The sequence below is a fragment of the Branchiostoma floridae genome, chromosome 10 (assembly GCF_000003815.2).
Source record: "Branchiostoma floridae strain S238N-H82 chromosome 10, Bfl_VNyyK, whole genome shotgun sequence".
Classification (NCBI taxonomy): domain Eukaryota; kingdom Metazoa; phylum Chordata; class Leptocardii; order Amphioxiformes; family Branchiostomatidae; genus Branchiostoma; species Branchiostoma floridae.
This window is the reverse complement of record NC_049988.1, coordinates 19,815,775-19,831,300: the sequence shown is the minus strand read 5'-3', so window position 1 is coordinate 19,831,300 and position 15,526 is coordinate 19,815,775. Positions and strand designations below refer to the sequence as shown.

The window sequence follows — 15,526 nt, the reverse complement described above, 5'->3', positions numbered from 1 at the left end:
TTGAACAACCTGAAATATTAAACGGGAAGTATCACTTGTCATTTACGATCAGCTGGTTTCCTTGTCTAGTTGTATTTCTAAGACATGCAAGACGCCCCCACAACGTATGAAGGGCAAGGTTGCCTAGTTGGTGACGAAGCTGATTTATTTTTCAGACGCGCCGACGCACCATCTGGACGCATGGCTGGAGTCAAGTTTGGAGGGTTGAAGTTATTCTCTTTTATATGTCTCAAGCATGCGGAATAACTAGGGGACAATAGCTGACTTGTATTGAGTCATCGCAACATGGACTACCGTGAATGCAATCCAAGCCAAACTTTGACTTCTACTGAAAGAGGAAGATTATATCTATTGTACCATGTCTCGACACGGGCCGAAAACAACGTCTTTTTTCGTTCTTCACTTGTTAGAAGACTGGGCTTCGATTTGCACGGGCGATTAAAGGTGTAAAATAAACCATGGATGAATTAAAAACTTCGTCTTCACTCAACTGGCAGGTATCAGAGAAGACTTTGACTTCTGCTCAGTCGAACAACCTGAAACAGTAAACGGGAAGTTTTACTTGCCATTTGCGGTCAGCTGGTTTCCTAATGTCTATTTGTATTTCTCAGAAATGGAAGACGGTTCCACCTGGCGGGCACCTGAACACTATCAATTCAACAGAGACTTCGTCACAACCTTTTTTTAAGATTTTGTCGTTACCGCAATGTCACTCAACTAGCAGGTATCAGAGAACACTTGACTTCGGCTCATTCAAACAACCTGAAACATTTAACAGGAAGTTTTACTTGCCATTTACGCTCAGCTTGTTTCCTTGTCTAGCTGCATTTCTCAGAATTATACAATGGTTCCACCGGGCGGACACCTGTACACTATCGAGTTTCCCATTCGGCACCAATGACGCAGAGTGATGGAAGCCATAAAAACAGGGGGCAGCATCCAGCCGTGGGATTCAGGAGCTTTGACTTACCAGCGTTTCACGTGCTGCGTTTTATTGGCGTTTTATTGGGCTGCTTTAGGAAAAACCGTGCTGTAGATCAGGCTAACGAACACCCGTCTGGTGTGAGGTGAGGGGTTTAAAACACTACTTTTGTGGGGGAAATCAGTGGAAGGCCGATATGGTACAGTGTTCGCCTTTCATTCGGTAGGTCGTAAGTTAAATCCCCAGCAGAATCATATCAAAGGTTTTGAATGGCACATGCTGCTTTCCGTCTTAGAACTAAGGATTTGGCAAGGAGACTATGCTAGTTGAACACACAGACCACTATCAGCGGACCAGCCTCCTGCTGTATGAATAACTTTAGATTTCTAACTAACTGTGGGAAAACACGTACAGTTGAGGCAAATACATCGCTTGCAGAAGACACATGAGCTTGAATGTGCTTTGGTCTCCGAGTAAGGCTTAGGTCACATTACCAAAGCGAGTCCCGGCCGGGATGCTTTAAAAAACGAAAAATTAAAGTGTATACCCAGAAAAATACACAGATTGTTCCCATGAAATTATTTTGTTATTTTGTGCATTTTGATGCCTTTTATATCATTCTTTTTGCTCCCGAAAGCTGCTCAGCCGGTCCCGGTTTGGAAATGTGACCTAAGCCTAAACCCCTTTGTTCTAACAGGTCGTTATTTTTATAACGTTAGGAACTGCACGACATAATGGTACCAGCTGTTTCCACTTTTTTCGTCTCTTGTAAGTGACTGAGAGTTTTCAACAAAGTTCTTTCTCGTCCACTCGTTCATGTTATCTAACAATTCCTTCAAATGCGTTCCTCTCTGTCTTGATTCCTTTACTGTTGGAATATTGTCCTTGCCAGTCCTTGTGATGGCATGATGGAAGAAAGAGACAAACATGAATAATTCAATCGCAAACGGGCACAAGTATGCCGCCCTTGTGGAAAAGACTCCATATCATGAACTCAGAAACTAATCTGACATGGCTAAAGTACGATGGTAGATGAAACTGCATACATAAAGGACGATGTTCTGCAAGTAATGCTCTCTTTTATTGCTATTTGGCATATTCTATTTCAAGGGACTCTATAAGTTGCCAGAGAGTCTGCACTTCTATTGAAACCGACCGAGAGCGACGGAAACCTGAACAGACTTCGTTAATTTGTAGTCTGAGCTTTTACAAGCTGCAAGTCGCCAGATTTATATACTCGCGAAAGATTACCAAGCACGATAAAAAGTACGTTCGATAAGCAAAGGCGTGCAAACGCGTAGGATCGATATCCGTTAGAACACACATTGATCAGTGGGTCGTATCTGATAATTTGACAGTTTATCACGTTTGAGCAGATTCTTGTTGTGGCGTCTCTCCTCGAGATAAAATCACACTACGACTGACTAACCTATTCATTACTAACTGGAGAGGGTCACAAGAATAGACAATCACAAGATTAAAGAAAGATATAGAGTAGGCTGACAGTGATGTTGTTTTGCAAGGCCAGTATCAATGTAACTGCTTGGTAACAGTAAGCCCCCATTCTACTGGATTGGGATTTCTATACGACCTCGCCTAGACCTAAATTTTATCTGTGTGGACTTTATAATTTGAATGTAGGGCAAAATGTAAATCCATGGCTACAAAGACAACGAAACACCCGCGTGTAAAACATCTTGGTTTTGATCTACGAAATTTCTTAAAAGCTCTGTTAAATGTCAGGTCGTAGTGAGTTCGCCACCCTTGTGGAAGAAGGGTATAAAGAATGGACCTAACAGCTTTAGAAGAATGTTTTGACACTACCCCATGAATTAAGGTAATTGAAACATTAAATATAGATGCAAACCTACAGCACTTAGATAGGGCGATAACTCTAGCAGTCGACATAGGCGCCAGCCTGAAGATCAGTCTCAAGCTGATGTACTCTGTACCGCTGTCTTCCTGCCAATGGAAACATACTTCATCTAAATGTGGGTTTTTAATCCCTTCTGGGAAATTCATGCCCGCTTTGTTAGAATTACACGGAGACACCTTCTTCACCCGGGTTACTCAGGGGTTCCTTTCTGTTGAGTCAATCCAATTGTCGATTAAACGAGAAGTATAAATGGACAGACGAACGAGCTGTTTCATTGCCTTTGACTGAGACTGATGACATCCGAACGACACATTGTAGTTCCCCTGCTCAGTTTTATCTGCAATTCGTCTTGCGTATCGCGAGCGTCTGTCTCCGATAGAGGCTTTAACGGCCCCTTGTTTCATCGTAAAAACTTTACAGTTCCGAGTTTGCATGACTAATACGTTTTAGCCTCGGTGAATGCACGGACCAGTGCTGTTTCCCGGTCTCTAAGAGACGTGTGATATTTTGTCGATAAAGTCTTAATTTCTCTCAGGCATCACACGTTCTAATGTTACATACTCGCCTTTGGTAATCATACTGAATGTCACGGTATCCTCAGGAGCTGCAGGTGAGGAGAATCTAGTTCAAGATCAGGTTACGCCAGCTAGAGTTCTTGGTTCTCGAATTCTTATTTCATCTTGAGTTTAAGTAAAAAAATCGCCTCATCTACCATTCTGGGCATATATCGATTTCAAGATATCTAAAGTCACTGTCTTTCTAGTTGCTTGCGCAGTATTGATAGTTTATGAGTATAGTACAGTGGAAGCACAAGGGCTCAACATAGAATATCTGTTTTTGTTTCTTTGTCAACCCGCTCTATGATTTTTCTTTTTCTTTTGTTTGATAATATCCTAAAACCAAGACATTAAATCAGCTTGGTCTTACGCAGTGATATAGTCCCACGAGTCGTGGCCTACTTCGCGTTGTTAGCTACCTTAGGTGAAACGACTTAACGTACCCTGACGTAAGAATCCCATTTGGATCCGGAGGCATAATGAAACGCTCGATATTGTTACGTCTTGGGACTCCTTCAAATCCTTGAGACTGCCGCGGTAGCTGGATTATTTTCCTTCAAGCCAGACTCTGACAAGCTACAGATGCAGCGGCACAGATAAAGTGCCCCAAACAATAAGTCATCGAAAGCTCTTTAGCAATGGCAGGGCTTGAAATACTTTTTCTTCAAACCTGCACTGGTGCAGGTAACATTGAAAATTACCTGCACAATTCAAATTTTACCTGCACCACGTTTATATTGGGAATTATGGATCATACTTAAATTGTTCAGAAATCATTATTATATTTTTAATACTTCATAGGTGGTAATAGTCGATGCAGGTAATAGCAATCCACATGCACCTACATCGTAGTACATTTATGTATATAACCAGGTACATGGACAAGTACAGCTTAGGTGCAGGTCGACACCAGAATTGCCTACACAGCTCCAATTTTAACTGCACTAACCTGCATATGCAGGTGGTATTTCGAGCCCTAAATGGTGATGTGAACGGAATGATTTTAACTTAAAGACCATCGCAAAGGATCAAAGAGTCCACAATATGCTGAGTAGAGAATACCCTGGCCCTGCGGCACCCTTTTAGCACACATCACACGCCGCACGCTAATGTTGCAATTTCGCCTGCTTTCCTCAAACTACCTTGACTTTATTCGCCATTAGGGCGCGTCATTTCACCGAAGCCTTACTCAGAAACTCGGCCATATCTTCTAAGTAGGAAATTCTGCTGACGTTGTAAACTAATCTCCGCCTGTAACAGGCTCTAGCCTAATGCGGAACCACATCCCGTGTTGGCATGACGGATGGTGAGGGAAAGTATCACGCAGGAAATGTCGATGGACCCCCTGTGTTTGTCTTACTGGGAATATACTTCGATAAGTATGAATGATTGCACGCTTGCGGAAATTGGCAAAGCGTCACTCTGCTTATAGCCACGGGAAGAAGCGGAAAAGAGCCAAGAAAGGTGTCATTGCCTTTTAAGTAAACTTCGTCAATTTTGCAATAGTTTTAGTGAACAGAATATATGGTCCAAGGACGCTGTGTTAGTACATTGACCTTTCATGTTTTAAGAACGAATATGACCAGAAGCTTTACATTACTAGGGCACTAAGTAATGATGGAATAGTCACCAGGTCAGAGAAACAAGGGAAGAAACGGCATGACTGAAACAAAAACGAGAAAGGTGTCATCGCCTTTTAAGTAATCTTCGTCAATTTTGCGATCGCCTAAGCTAGAAGAATGTATATAGTACAAGGACGCTTGTTAGTTCGTTGGCCGTGCATGTTTGAAGACCTTATATTGCCAGAAGCTTAACACTACTAGTGTGCTAAGTAATAATCGAATAAGTACCCAAATTTTAATGGATATGTGAGAGAAATTAAACACGGTAAAAACGTTTAAGAGGTTTTCTGATTCAACCTGTTCAGTTATCATAACCCATCAGAACCATCTACCCCATTTACAAACTTGCACACGATGAGAGTCCTAGAGTGATTTCATTGGTCATACCCAGAAAGAAGCGAGTTTGCATTTCAATAGAGTAGATGCGTCCTTTGGGGACGTATGAAGTCTGACTTTGAAGCAAGTAAACGCTGGTTTCAATTTAAGACGTACTATTAATCACGCCAAGACAAGTTCAATGACTCGCTTCTCCTGACTGCCTCGCTCTTCCTAATCTCGGTGTGCAAATTGATCCGGGCAGCCTGGCGAGTTTCAGGCTGGAGAGCAAAGCGCCAAAGCCTTTTACACACCCAGTGGAAATTCTGTTTGACATGTTAAAAACTGACGTGGAACAGGCTTTAGTGTCTTCCCTGTCAGGCTGTGTGCAGCAGATACCGATGTAGCCCCTTGTAGGTTGGAAACACTCCAGTAGTCACTTACCCAACGGTAGGAAAGTGACATTTATTAGACCCCAAGTGAATCCCTTATGAGAAGAATTGCACACAACATAAATGTCACATCGTATTTAATTTCGCCCGAGTCTATCAAACAAGCCAACCAACTTGAGCAGCGACGGGAAATCACGTTTAAAACATCCCATGCAAATACAATTCATTGTAAATGTCAACGATGGTATGCAAAGTATGTTAACGACGTCAATAATGACAGAAGGATTCCTTCAGGACAATGCAAGCCTCCTTGGTATTCCGGTGGTAATATGGCAAGAAGGGGGCATTGAAGAGGACCTCATTGACTACATTGAGATAGTGTGCGAAGAAACTTGCAGAAATGCCCAGAGGTTATCACTCCCTCGGGGTACAACAATGACATGAAATTACACAGCAATTTCACACTGCTTAAGCTTGATGTCTGTAACTAGAAGATAACATTTTAAAGCAATGTTAACTTTCCTGTTACTTTGCCCCAGTCCAAATAAAGTATGTCCACACAAGGCCATTATCATTCAAATCCATTACTGCACAGAAAAGTAGGTCGTTGCACAGTTGCGGAACAGCCACACAATCGACAACTGAAATACAGATGAATGAGGCAATCTCTCGTCATCTAAGTGGCTGTCGCAAGTCTTAAAAGCACTTAAGGAGTAAAACGGCAGACCCGCATATGTTATGTATGTATTCAAATGATCCATTGCCATTGCATTGGATTTTAAGAAACAACAACTGATTTTCCATACAATGCATTGTGGTGATCTATGAGAATAGTTTAAATTTCTTGCACGATGACCATTTCGTCCAATACGTAGATTCCTAACGAGGACCAATGGTGGCGGTCGTTTCCAGCTAACTACTTGCGTCTAATTCGTTTGATGTAAACCGTGTAAAATCAAAGCAATTTGGTCCCAAAGACAGCATAAACTTAGTCAAATGCCTTTGAATGCAATGAATCTTATATATTTCAACGTGTTTGGAACTGGGTTTAGCTTCATTTAGTAATCTTTTATTCTTTTTCCTTCTCAAAATCCCCACTGGAACTGTTTTTGACGGAGAATTTCGAAATTGAATAGAGTGTTCTACCTGGTTCTATTTGTTCGATATTGCGTTCGATCAGGATCGGTTTATTCCACACGTACACTCCATGACCTTTGTCCCCATCAACATTTTTCACACAGAAACCACCCCGAACTATAAATGCACTCTCCCTGTTAGGTCCCAGCAGTAGTATATCCGTCAGGCTGTCTGCGGCAGTCCGCTCCTATCGGATCTCTCCAATTGGTATCTCATTCCTGAGCCGGTCGAGCGAGTGTTGGTGACGAGCTGGGGCGGATGCGCGCTGGTGATAAGAGGACGGTGCAGGGCTGAACGGGGCGTACGGCGTGCCGGCTACACGGGAGGGAACACCCGGTCATTGGCGAAGCGAAGGATGTCGCGACTGTTTGATCTACTCCTGTTGGTCCTCGGGGTTGAAGGGTGCCTGGCCGAGACAGGTGGGTGTGAACCGTGGGATAGCTGTAGGATTGCAATGTGCGTTTGGCAAGCACTAGCTTTCAAGAACAACGCGCTGAGTAGCATTCCGTATGTAGCTATTTTGGATCGACAAAGCAGAAAAGTGTAAGATATCAAAAGATACAATCTTCTGTGATTAATAATTAAAGGGTGCCTGGCCGAGACAGGTGGGTGTGAACAGTGGAATAGCTGTAGGATTGCAATGTGCGTTTGGCAAGCCCTAGCTTTCAAGAAGAACACGCTGAGTAGCATTCCGTATGCAGCTATTTTGGATCGACAAAGCAGAAAAGTGTAAGATATCAAAAGATATAATCTTCTGTGATTAATAATCAAAGGTGCCTGGCCGATACAGCTAGGTGTAAACCGAGTGATGACTGTAGGATTGCAATCTACGTGTGGCAAGCAAGAGGTTTAAAAATTAACGCGCTGAGTAGCATTCCGTTTGCAGCTATATTTGATCGACAAAGAATAAAAGTGTAAGATATCTAAATATATAATCTTCTGTGATTAATAATTGAAGGGTGCCTGGCCGAAACAGCTAGGTGTAAACCGAGTGATGGCTGTAGGATTGCAATGTACGTGTGGCAAGCAAGAAGTTTAAAGATTAACGCGCTGAGTAGCATTCCGTTTGCAGCTATATTTGATCGACAAAGAATAAAAGTGTAAGATATCAAAAGATATTATCTTCTGTGATTAATAATTGAAGGGTGCCTGGCCGAAACAGCTACGTGTAAACCGAGTGATGACTGTAGGATTGCAATGTACGTGTGGCAAGCAAGAGGTTTAAAGATTAACGCGCTGAGTAGCATTCCGTTTGCAGCTTTATTTGATCGACAAAGAATAAAAGTGTAAGATATCAAAATAATCTTCTGTGATTAATAATTGAAGGGTGCCTGGCCGAGACAGGTAAGTGTGAACAGTGTGATGACTGTAGGACTGCAATATGCGTTTGACAAGCAAGGGGTTTAAAGATTAACGCGCTGAGTAGCATTCCGTCTGCAGCTATTTCGATCGACAAACCAAAAAAGTGTAAGATGTCGCAAGATATAATCTTCTGTGATTAATAATTGAAGGGTGCCTGGCCGAGACGGGTAAGTAGGTAGGATTGCAATGTGCGTATGGCAAGCACTAGCTTTCAAGAACAACGTGCTAAGTAGCATTCCGTCTGCAGCTATTTTTCTTTCTTTTTCAATATTTATATAGACAGAAAGATAAAAGATGTCAGAACTGATTACATCTTGTACATTTTATGCAAATAAGTTAATTAAGCATGGGTTGGGGCTTTCTGCAGGTCCATGTGATACATGTAGCTTTAGGAATTCGTTTTGTGTGGTAAGGATGGCTTCTAAGAAGAACACGATGAACAGCATTCCATCTGCACCCATTTGTTTTATCTTCATAAGCAGAAAAGTATAAGATATCAAAATGTATAATCTTCTGTAATGAGATGATTTTATGTAGAGAAGTAGAGTCTGGAGTTCTGCTGGTCGTTGTGATAGAGTTATAAATGTTTTATGTGTTTGGCATGTGGAGAGCTTTCAAGAACAACGGGCTGAGTAGCATTCCGTCTGCAGCTATTTTGTATCTTCATAAGAAGAAACTTTTCTGTACTTTTAGTAATTATTAGATCTTGTAATATGATGATTTAATACAAAGAAGTAAAGTATGGATCGGGACGTTCTGCAGGTTATTGTGGTGGTTTACATTCGAAGAATGCTCCTTGTAAGTGACAAGCTGTCAGGAACAACGCTGAGTAGCTTTCCGTCTTTAGATCTTTTTTTATACTTGTTTGCATAAAGAAGACATAATCGCCTGTAATGTCCTGACTATATACGAAGAAGTAGGGTGATGGTTGGGGCGCTTCTCAGGTCACCGTGACAGCGTTAGGAATGAGTTCTGTTAATTGGCAGGTGGAAGCTTTTAGTAGCAACGCGCTGTCCGTCTGTTGCTAATTTTATAACAATCCCCATAGGCAGAATCCTGTAAGGTAGCAATACACAGTGCATCCATTAATATGCTAATTGTATACAGAGAAATAAAGTGGAATGCTTTGTAGCTGCAGATTGTTGTAATAGCATTCGGTATGCGCGTGGCAAGTGGCAGCGGTCCAAATCATTTAATTGACTAGCTTTCCTCCTGTAACGTCGGGAGCATATTTGCTGGTAGATTTGTGTATTACATCAGAAGCAGTAAAGATAATCTACTTCCATTTGCTGATTTGACACAGGGAAAAGAACAGTAGATTAGAATTCTGTAACTTAGTGCGTCACTATTAGGAATACATTTAAGCAGTAGCAGCTTTTTGGAATGCTTTGATTCTTATCCCTCTGTTTCATATTCTGGTACATATTCGAAAGCAGAAGGTTGTCAGATATCAGTCCAAACATCCCTGTTATGTTTACTTGATGAAGGGAATGAGAATGGTTTATAGTTCTGTACATTGGTGTGACGGCAGCTTGAATGTGCTATGTGCGCGGCAGACGTTAACATTGCGGTATAGCTTCTGCCCTGTAAATATATGTGGGGACAGTCGCGGGCAGATCATCGTATGGTAACTGTACCACGTTCAGATAACCTCGGTTGATAAGCTGGTTTGATCAAAGATCCGTGGATAGGAAGTCCTTTTGATCCAAAAGTATACGTATAAATTCAATATCATAGATAACATTGCCTTTGGTAGACTACGGTGGCAGAAGTTAGCAGCCGAGGACAATGCGTGGGGTAGTTGACCCGGCTGTGTGTGCATCTGCCATGCCTTTCCAGGCAGAAAATTGTATGGTGCCAATTCATTATCAGATGAACATCATCGACAATAATATCATTATAACTTTTTGATGCCAGAGGAAGTACTTTGATAAGAAACAAATTCGGTTCATTTTACCTCAGCAAGGAACACAGTATATCTTTGGTAGCATATGCACGAGGTAGACGGAAATAGTCGTTTAACACGTACAGTTAGGAATCAGCTGAGGATCGCTTATGTGTTTTTAAGCGTTATTGTCTGTCTTTCAATTTTGTTCGCATTTTCTGAATGTCTCCAGAAGGAAGATATTTGTTAGCAATATACGGCACGAGAGCAATGGCAGTGATGATTATGTCGTTTGATAATCTGACGTTATGAAGGGCGCTAGAGATTCCTTCTCGTGCCTGCTAACGGCAGATGTTTTGATTACTACAACTTAGGCACATCAGGTTATGGCGGCTACGGACTGTTCCCGAGAGGGTTTTGTTAATACAAAGAACACTTTGTAAGCCAATTGCCGATGCGGTTAGTATTCTATGCCAGTGTTTGATGGGACGGGAAAGCCTTTGTTTTATTTTTGACTACACAGGACATTCTAAAAACCGTCCAATGAGTGATCGTTTTTGTCCCGCCTTTGTGAGTTCTTTACTGGGTTCTGACCACCCAGCTGTTACAGCCAGTGTTTCTACATCGGCATCAGCAGAGAATGATGTTTTTTTGCAAATATAATCTGTTGTCAATTTTAACCGTAAAGGAACTAGAAATGCCTCTCAAAAATAGCGACTATCAGGCGTTTAAACACATTCAAAATGCTAAATGTGCTACTGATTGTATTGCTGTATCTTTCATGAGTACGAAGGCAGGCCAGTGTGCTGCCGCTGAGACTGCAGTATCAAAGGAGAGTTGGCTTTTGGCCACGGTTATGGCGCTTTGTTGCACACATATGCCGGCGCCACGTTAAGTCGTAACTTCCAACACATATTGAAAAGAATTGCTACATCAGCTTTTGTGTTTCGAAATTATCAGAAAATTCCCAGGGAAGGAGACTGAAGTCCCGATGTGAGCTTCTGCCAGACTCGTTCCCACGGTGGTCTGACACGTGACCACCCAGGCGGAACGATTCTCGTTCCCGCGCAGCCCGCACAAAAAGCTTTTCATGGACTGGAAGCGGCAATCGATGAGACAAAATTGCATTTACGGCCGAGGAGATATCGGCACGGACACGCATGGAGGGGCCGAATTGAGATGAAAAGCTTCAGCTCGCTGGAAGGATCGCAAATCATTGGACGATAAAGGGTTTTAAGGCAGATTTGCTTTACCCTGCATTGGTCTGCATTATGTAGGGGCCGATGTCAGGAGGTGTGTAGCTCATTCTAACGCTAACTGCCTTTCAAGTCGTTTTCATCGCACGGCCAGTGCCGGGGCTCCGCTGCACATTCCGATGAGAGATGTCAGAAGCGAAACGTGTTGTATTATATCTTCGCAATGGTAATCTCTCCGTCGGAGGTGAAACAGCAATTTGTGGATGTAGTCCATTTATGTGAACACTGCACATAAAAGAGTAATGAAAACAGGAATTTTCTACCGATAGCTTTCTTGAGGTAACGAAAGTCGTTACATTATCCCATCGCTTCAAAAGCAATCTTCTTACAGGGTTTATAGCTACGGGTGACGGATTTGAATCATTTGTGTAAGAGGAAAATACTGAACACCGGGAATGCACGTGGGGATTAGTTAGCAACAGTTTTCTCGCGGCAATAACGGCAAGATAACAGCCGTTATTTGGGGGACGTTAAGTGCTTCTGATGTCTATCTACGACATGGGGAAATAAGTTTTACCCCATGTATTGAGGCATTCCAGAGGGTGTAGCTTAATGGACTGCGTTTTTTTTTATTAAATCTTCAGCCCGAAGGCATTTACCCGAGTCTGTTCCTCTGACCGATAGTGCACAACGTATAGTTTTGAACCAATAGACAAATACTCAAATCTACATTACGTTAAGTCTAACTTTAGGTCCTCTAGGGAGGTGTGCACGGCGTGATCATTTCTTGAGTTCTCAGCTCGAGTCAATGTTTATTCCTTAAGGCATATTTCTTGTTCAAGTTCTTGATAATATACAGAGGTACATTAAGCGTCTTCTAATAGAATTACAACGTTTCAAATATCAGTCAGGTAGGCAAGTTGATATGTCCATTTTAGGCTAATAGCTTTATCTGCATCCAGTGTTAGATTTGGCCTTGAATGCACATCAGTGCAACCATAAAGGGCATCCGCCAGTGATTCGGCATGCAAATTGATGGTTGTCGAATGTAGTTCAGGGCGTAAACCTTTAAGATTTTTTTTCCTGGTCAAATGGGTAGAAATCCTGGTAGTTTTGAGGTGGGTGTGACAGGGGAGGGTTTCTACTTTCTGATCAGGGCCAAAAAGCTGAGTTTGTGTGGTTTTTAGGGGGTATAAAGTTGGGACTTTTTTGTCCTAGCACATGGCCTTCTCACTGGGTTGTGGTGCGGTTTTGAGGTCATGGGTCAATCTTTCAGTTTCCTGGAAGTTTTCGCCGTTAGGTTCATGCCGAAATGTGTTTGTTTGGATAGCTGAGATGTCGGGCTTTCATATGAGGGTATGTCTGTGTGCCAGTAACGTCAGAAAGTTGAGTTATTAACAGTTGCTTTCTCCTCTTTTTGTCATAGGAGCCCATTGTTAAGAGGCTGTATATTGAATCACTAGCGGATGCCCTAAACACAACTAGCTAACGGGAAACTCTCATATCCAGGATCACCGTAACTCAAATCTCCGGCTTTCTCTGTTATTGCATCCGGGCAAATGGACAATATTGGGTTCCATTTCACGCTCGAAAGAAAATTGGGTCACCTGTCAAGAGAATGTACGGCAGTCACGGCTGTATATCTGTTACTTACACCACACGTAATGGGTACGGAATCAGAACCCCTGATAGCGCTTACATACATGTATCATTATCATCATCATCAAAGCCGCATATCAGCCATGATTGTTATTACTGACTGAGGGGGGCCGTCATTGTTCTCCACAGCTTCTTAACAGATGCTGTCCGTTGCGTCCCGCCAAGGTGCATCCAGACACAGCAAGGGATGCTCTACAGTTCTACTCCATGTCACAGCTTGTCATCTATTCGTTCTTCTTCCTGCTAGGCACCAGCTCAGTACTATCCGGGGGATTCTAAGAATCGGCATTCTAACCAACATGCCCCAACCAACACAGTCTAGCTCTCTGTATGAGTTTTGATAGTTTTGGTTGACCCGTGCATGTATGCTTTGCCCTGCATTGGTCTACATCAGTCATTTGTATCTTATCGTACGTACTAGCTCATGCACAACCTCAACTGTAAGGAGGTCGTACGGCAGTTACGGCTGTATACCCGTTACTTACACCACACCGTACCAGAGACGTAATGGGCTCGGAATTAGAACACTGATAGTGTTTGCACACGTGTATCAGTCATTGTATCTTATCGCACACAGAGGCACATATATGCCAGTACAACCTGGTTGATTATAGTTGCGGCTGTTGTTGATGGTACAGACTGATATATGTGGTAGATACGACAGTGGTTTATGTGATGCCCTTGCTGTGCCCTTTTCTCTGTAGTTGTAGGTCACTGAAACACGGTAGCTGTATACGTCGATGGATGTTGGATACTCAGGTAATAGGATATGCCAAAATTCAGTTACTCAAGCTACTGGATTTGATTTTGGAAACGGCAAGACGTTTCAAGTACTTTTGTCACTGGCGTTATGATAAATGCTATCTTAAACGTTGGATCGTTTCCAAAATCATATTAATTTGCTTGACACAGTAGCCTTGAATTTATGCTTTATCAATGTGTCACTCCATTGCTTTAAAACATGACGCTTAAATAGAATATCGTAAATTGAAGAAATGTGTCCTACTCATATTCAATTTATCAATGAAAATACATTTTAGGCGTGTCCCAAAGTCTTAAAGGGTGACTAAAAACGGAGCCGACTTTAAATTTTAATGCCAGCCGAACGCTACTGCATGTAAACAAAATGCCAAGATCCTTATTTTGTCTTGCGCAATGTAATGCGAAACTCATTAGCATCCAATCCAGCCCATCTCTCTACCAGCACGATGTCTTAGTGTAAAACATAACCCACCGTGTCGTCAGGTTATGATCCGAGCTGTGCAATGATTTAACCATAGGGAACATGAAAATAATACATAGATCTTTGCCGACTATGATCAATGTGCCTGACTCTAGCTCCTCTATTGGCTCTAATTAGAAATTAATTTCTCTGCCAGGGTGTCAAATATAATTTGCAATTACCTGTTTCTCGGCCACCAGCCCCATCATTCATAATGCCATCCCTACAGGGCATATGAGTAACTAAACTGAACTGAACTTACGGGGCATGTAGTTAATGATGGTTTGGAACTTGCATGGAAGTTTGCTTAACATTTTAGCTTATAACACCAGGGGTAGTGGCACATGTACATCAATACTTTTTGCATAAGACTTATGTAAGATTGACTCAAAATTCACAAAATGACACGTAATGAAAATGTACCTTGTAAATAGATGAAATGGACTTTAACTACTATTTACTAAACATAATCTGATTATCTGTTAGAAGCGACAGGGTGTCTGAATGTAAAATGTTTTGCTGGCGGTCATAAGTGGTTAACCAGGTCTGTCATTGGTTAAAGGGCGCTTAACTCGATTATCATGCACCACTCAGACTCAAACGGCAAAGCTCTTGTGGTTTTATGTAGATAATCAGGTACTCCAATTGGGTCAGGGAGGTCAAGACGGGTCATCCTGCTGACTGATGCTACCTCAGCTTGTTTCTGATCCTTAACCCTCAAGCACCCGACCTTTTTTTGCGACTAAAATGACCGAGTGGGGTCCAAACGGACCCCAAAATGTTTTGTTCATAAAATCTCAGTTCCAATTCATATCGGTGATCATTGTACATACATTACTTCGTTAAGGTGTTGCTAATTCCATCTCATTATCACAATGTATGCAAAAAATCAGAAGGACCATGTTTTGCACCAAACCTATTCTGACCAGAGAGTGGAATTTTGAGCCCCTCAGCAACTATTATGTCGCGTAACTCACGAACGGCTGGTGCTAAAGCTATGAAACTTGGTGATATAACACAAAATATTGTTAGCAAAATTTTCTTGTCAAAAAAAATAAATTTATCATTATTTGGGGTTGCCATGGCAACGGAATTCTGACAGGCATATTTTTGCAAAAAAAATCCAATTTCGATTTAAACAGGTTTTTTTTTGGTAAAACATGCTTGTTTTCTTACAACAATAAAATTCTATGAAGTTCAATGCTATTTTCATGATTCAAAATTTATAGTTTATGCTAATTTCATGACGTCATTAGTCAAAATCCAAGATGGCCGCCCTTATAAGCTAATATGGTGATGACACAGAAGTTTCTATGAGGATTTAGTTTTACATGTTTAATATCCCCTGAAAGTTTGGTGGTGATGGAATAAGTAGTTAGGG

The 15,526-nt window shown here is 41.9% G+C and overlaps 1 protein-coding gene across 2 annotated transcripts in view; it reads left to right on the top strand.

Moving 5' to 3' along the window:
- Positions 1–6,972: 6,972 nt before the first annotated feature.
- Positions 6,973–15,526, top strand: part of LOC118424794 (plexin domain-containing protein 2-like) — a 69,091-nt gene continuing 60,537 nt past the window's right edge. For both annotated transcript variants that reach the window (XM_035833573.1, XM_035833571.1), the window contains exon 1: positions 6,973–7,240. In XM_035833573.1, coding sequence (XP_035689466.1) covers positions 7,177–7,240 — 64 coding nt within the window. In that variant the 5' untranslated portion in view covers positions 6,973–7,176. The remainder of the gene's footprint in view (positions 7,241–15,526) is intronic.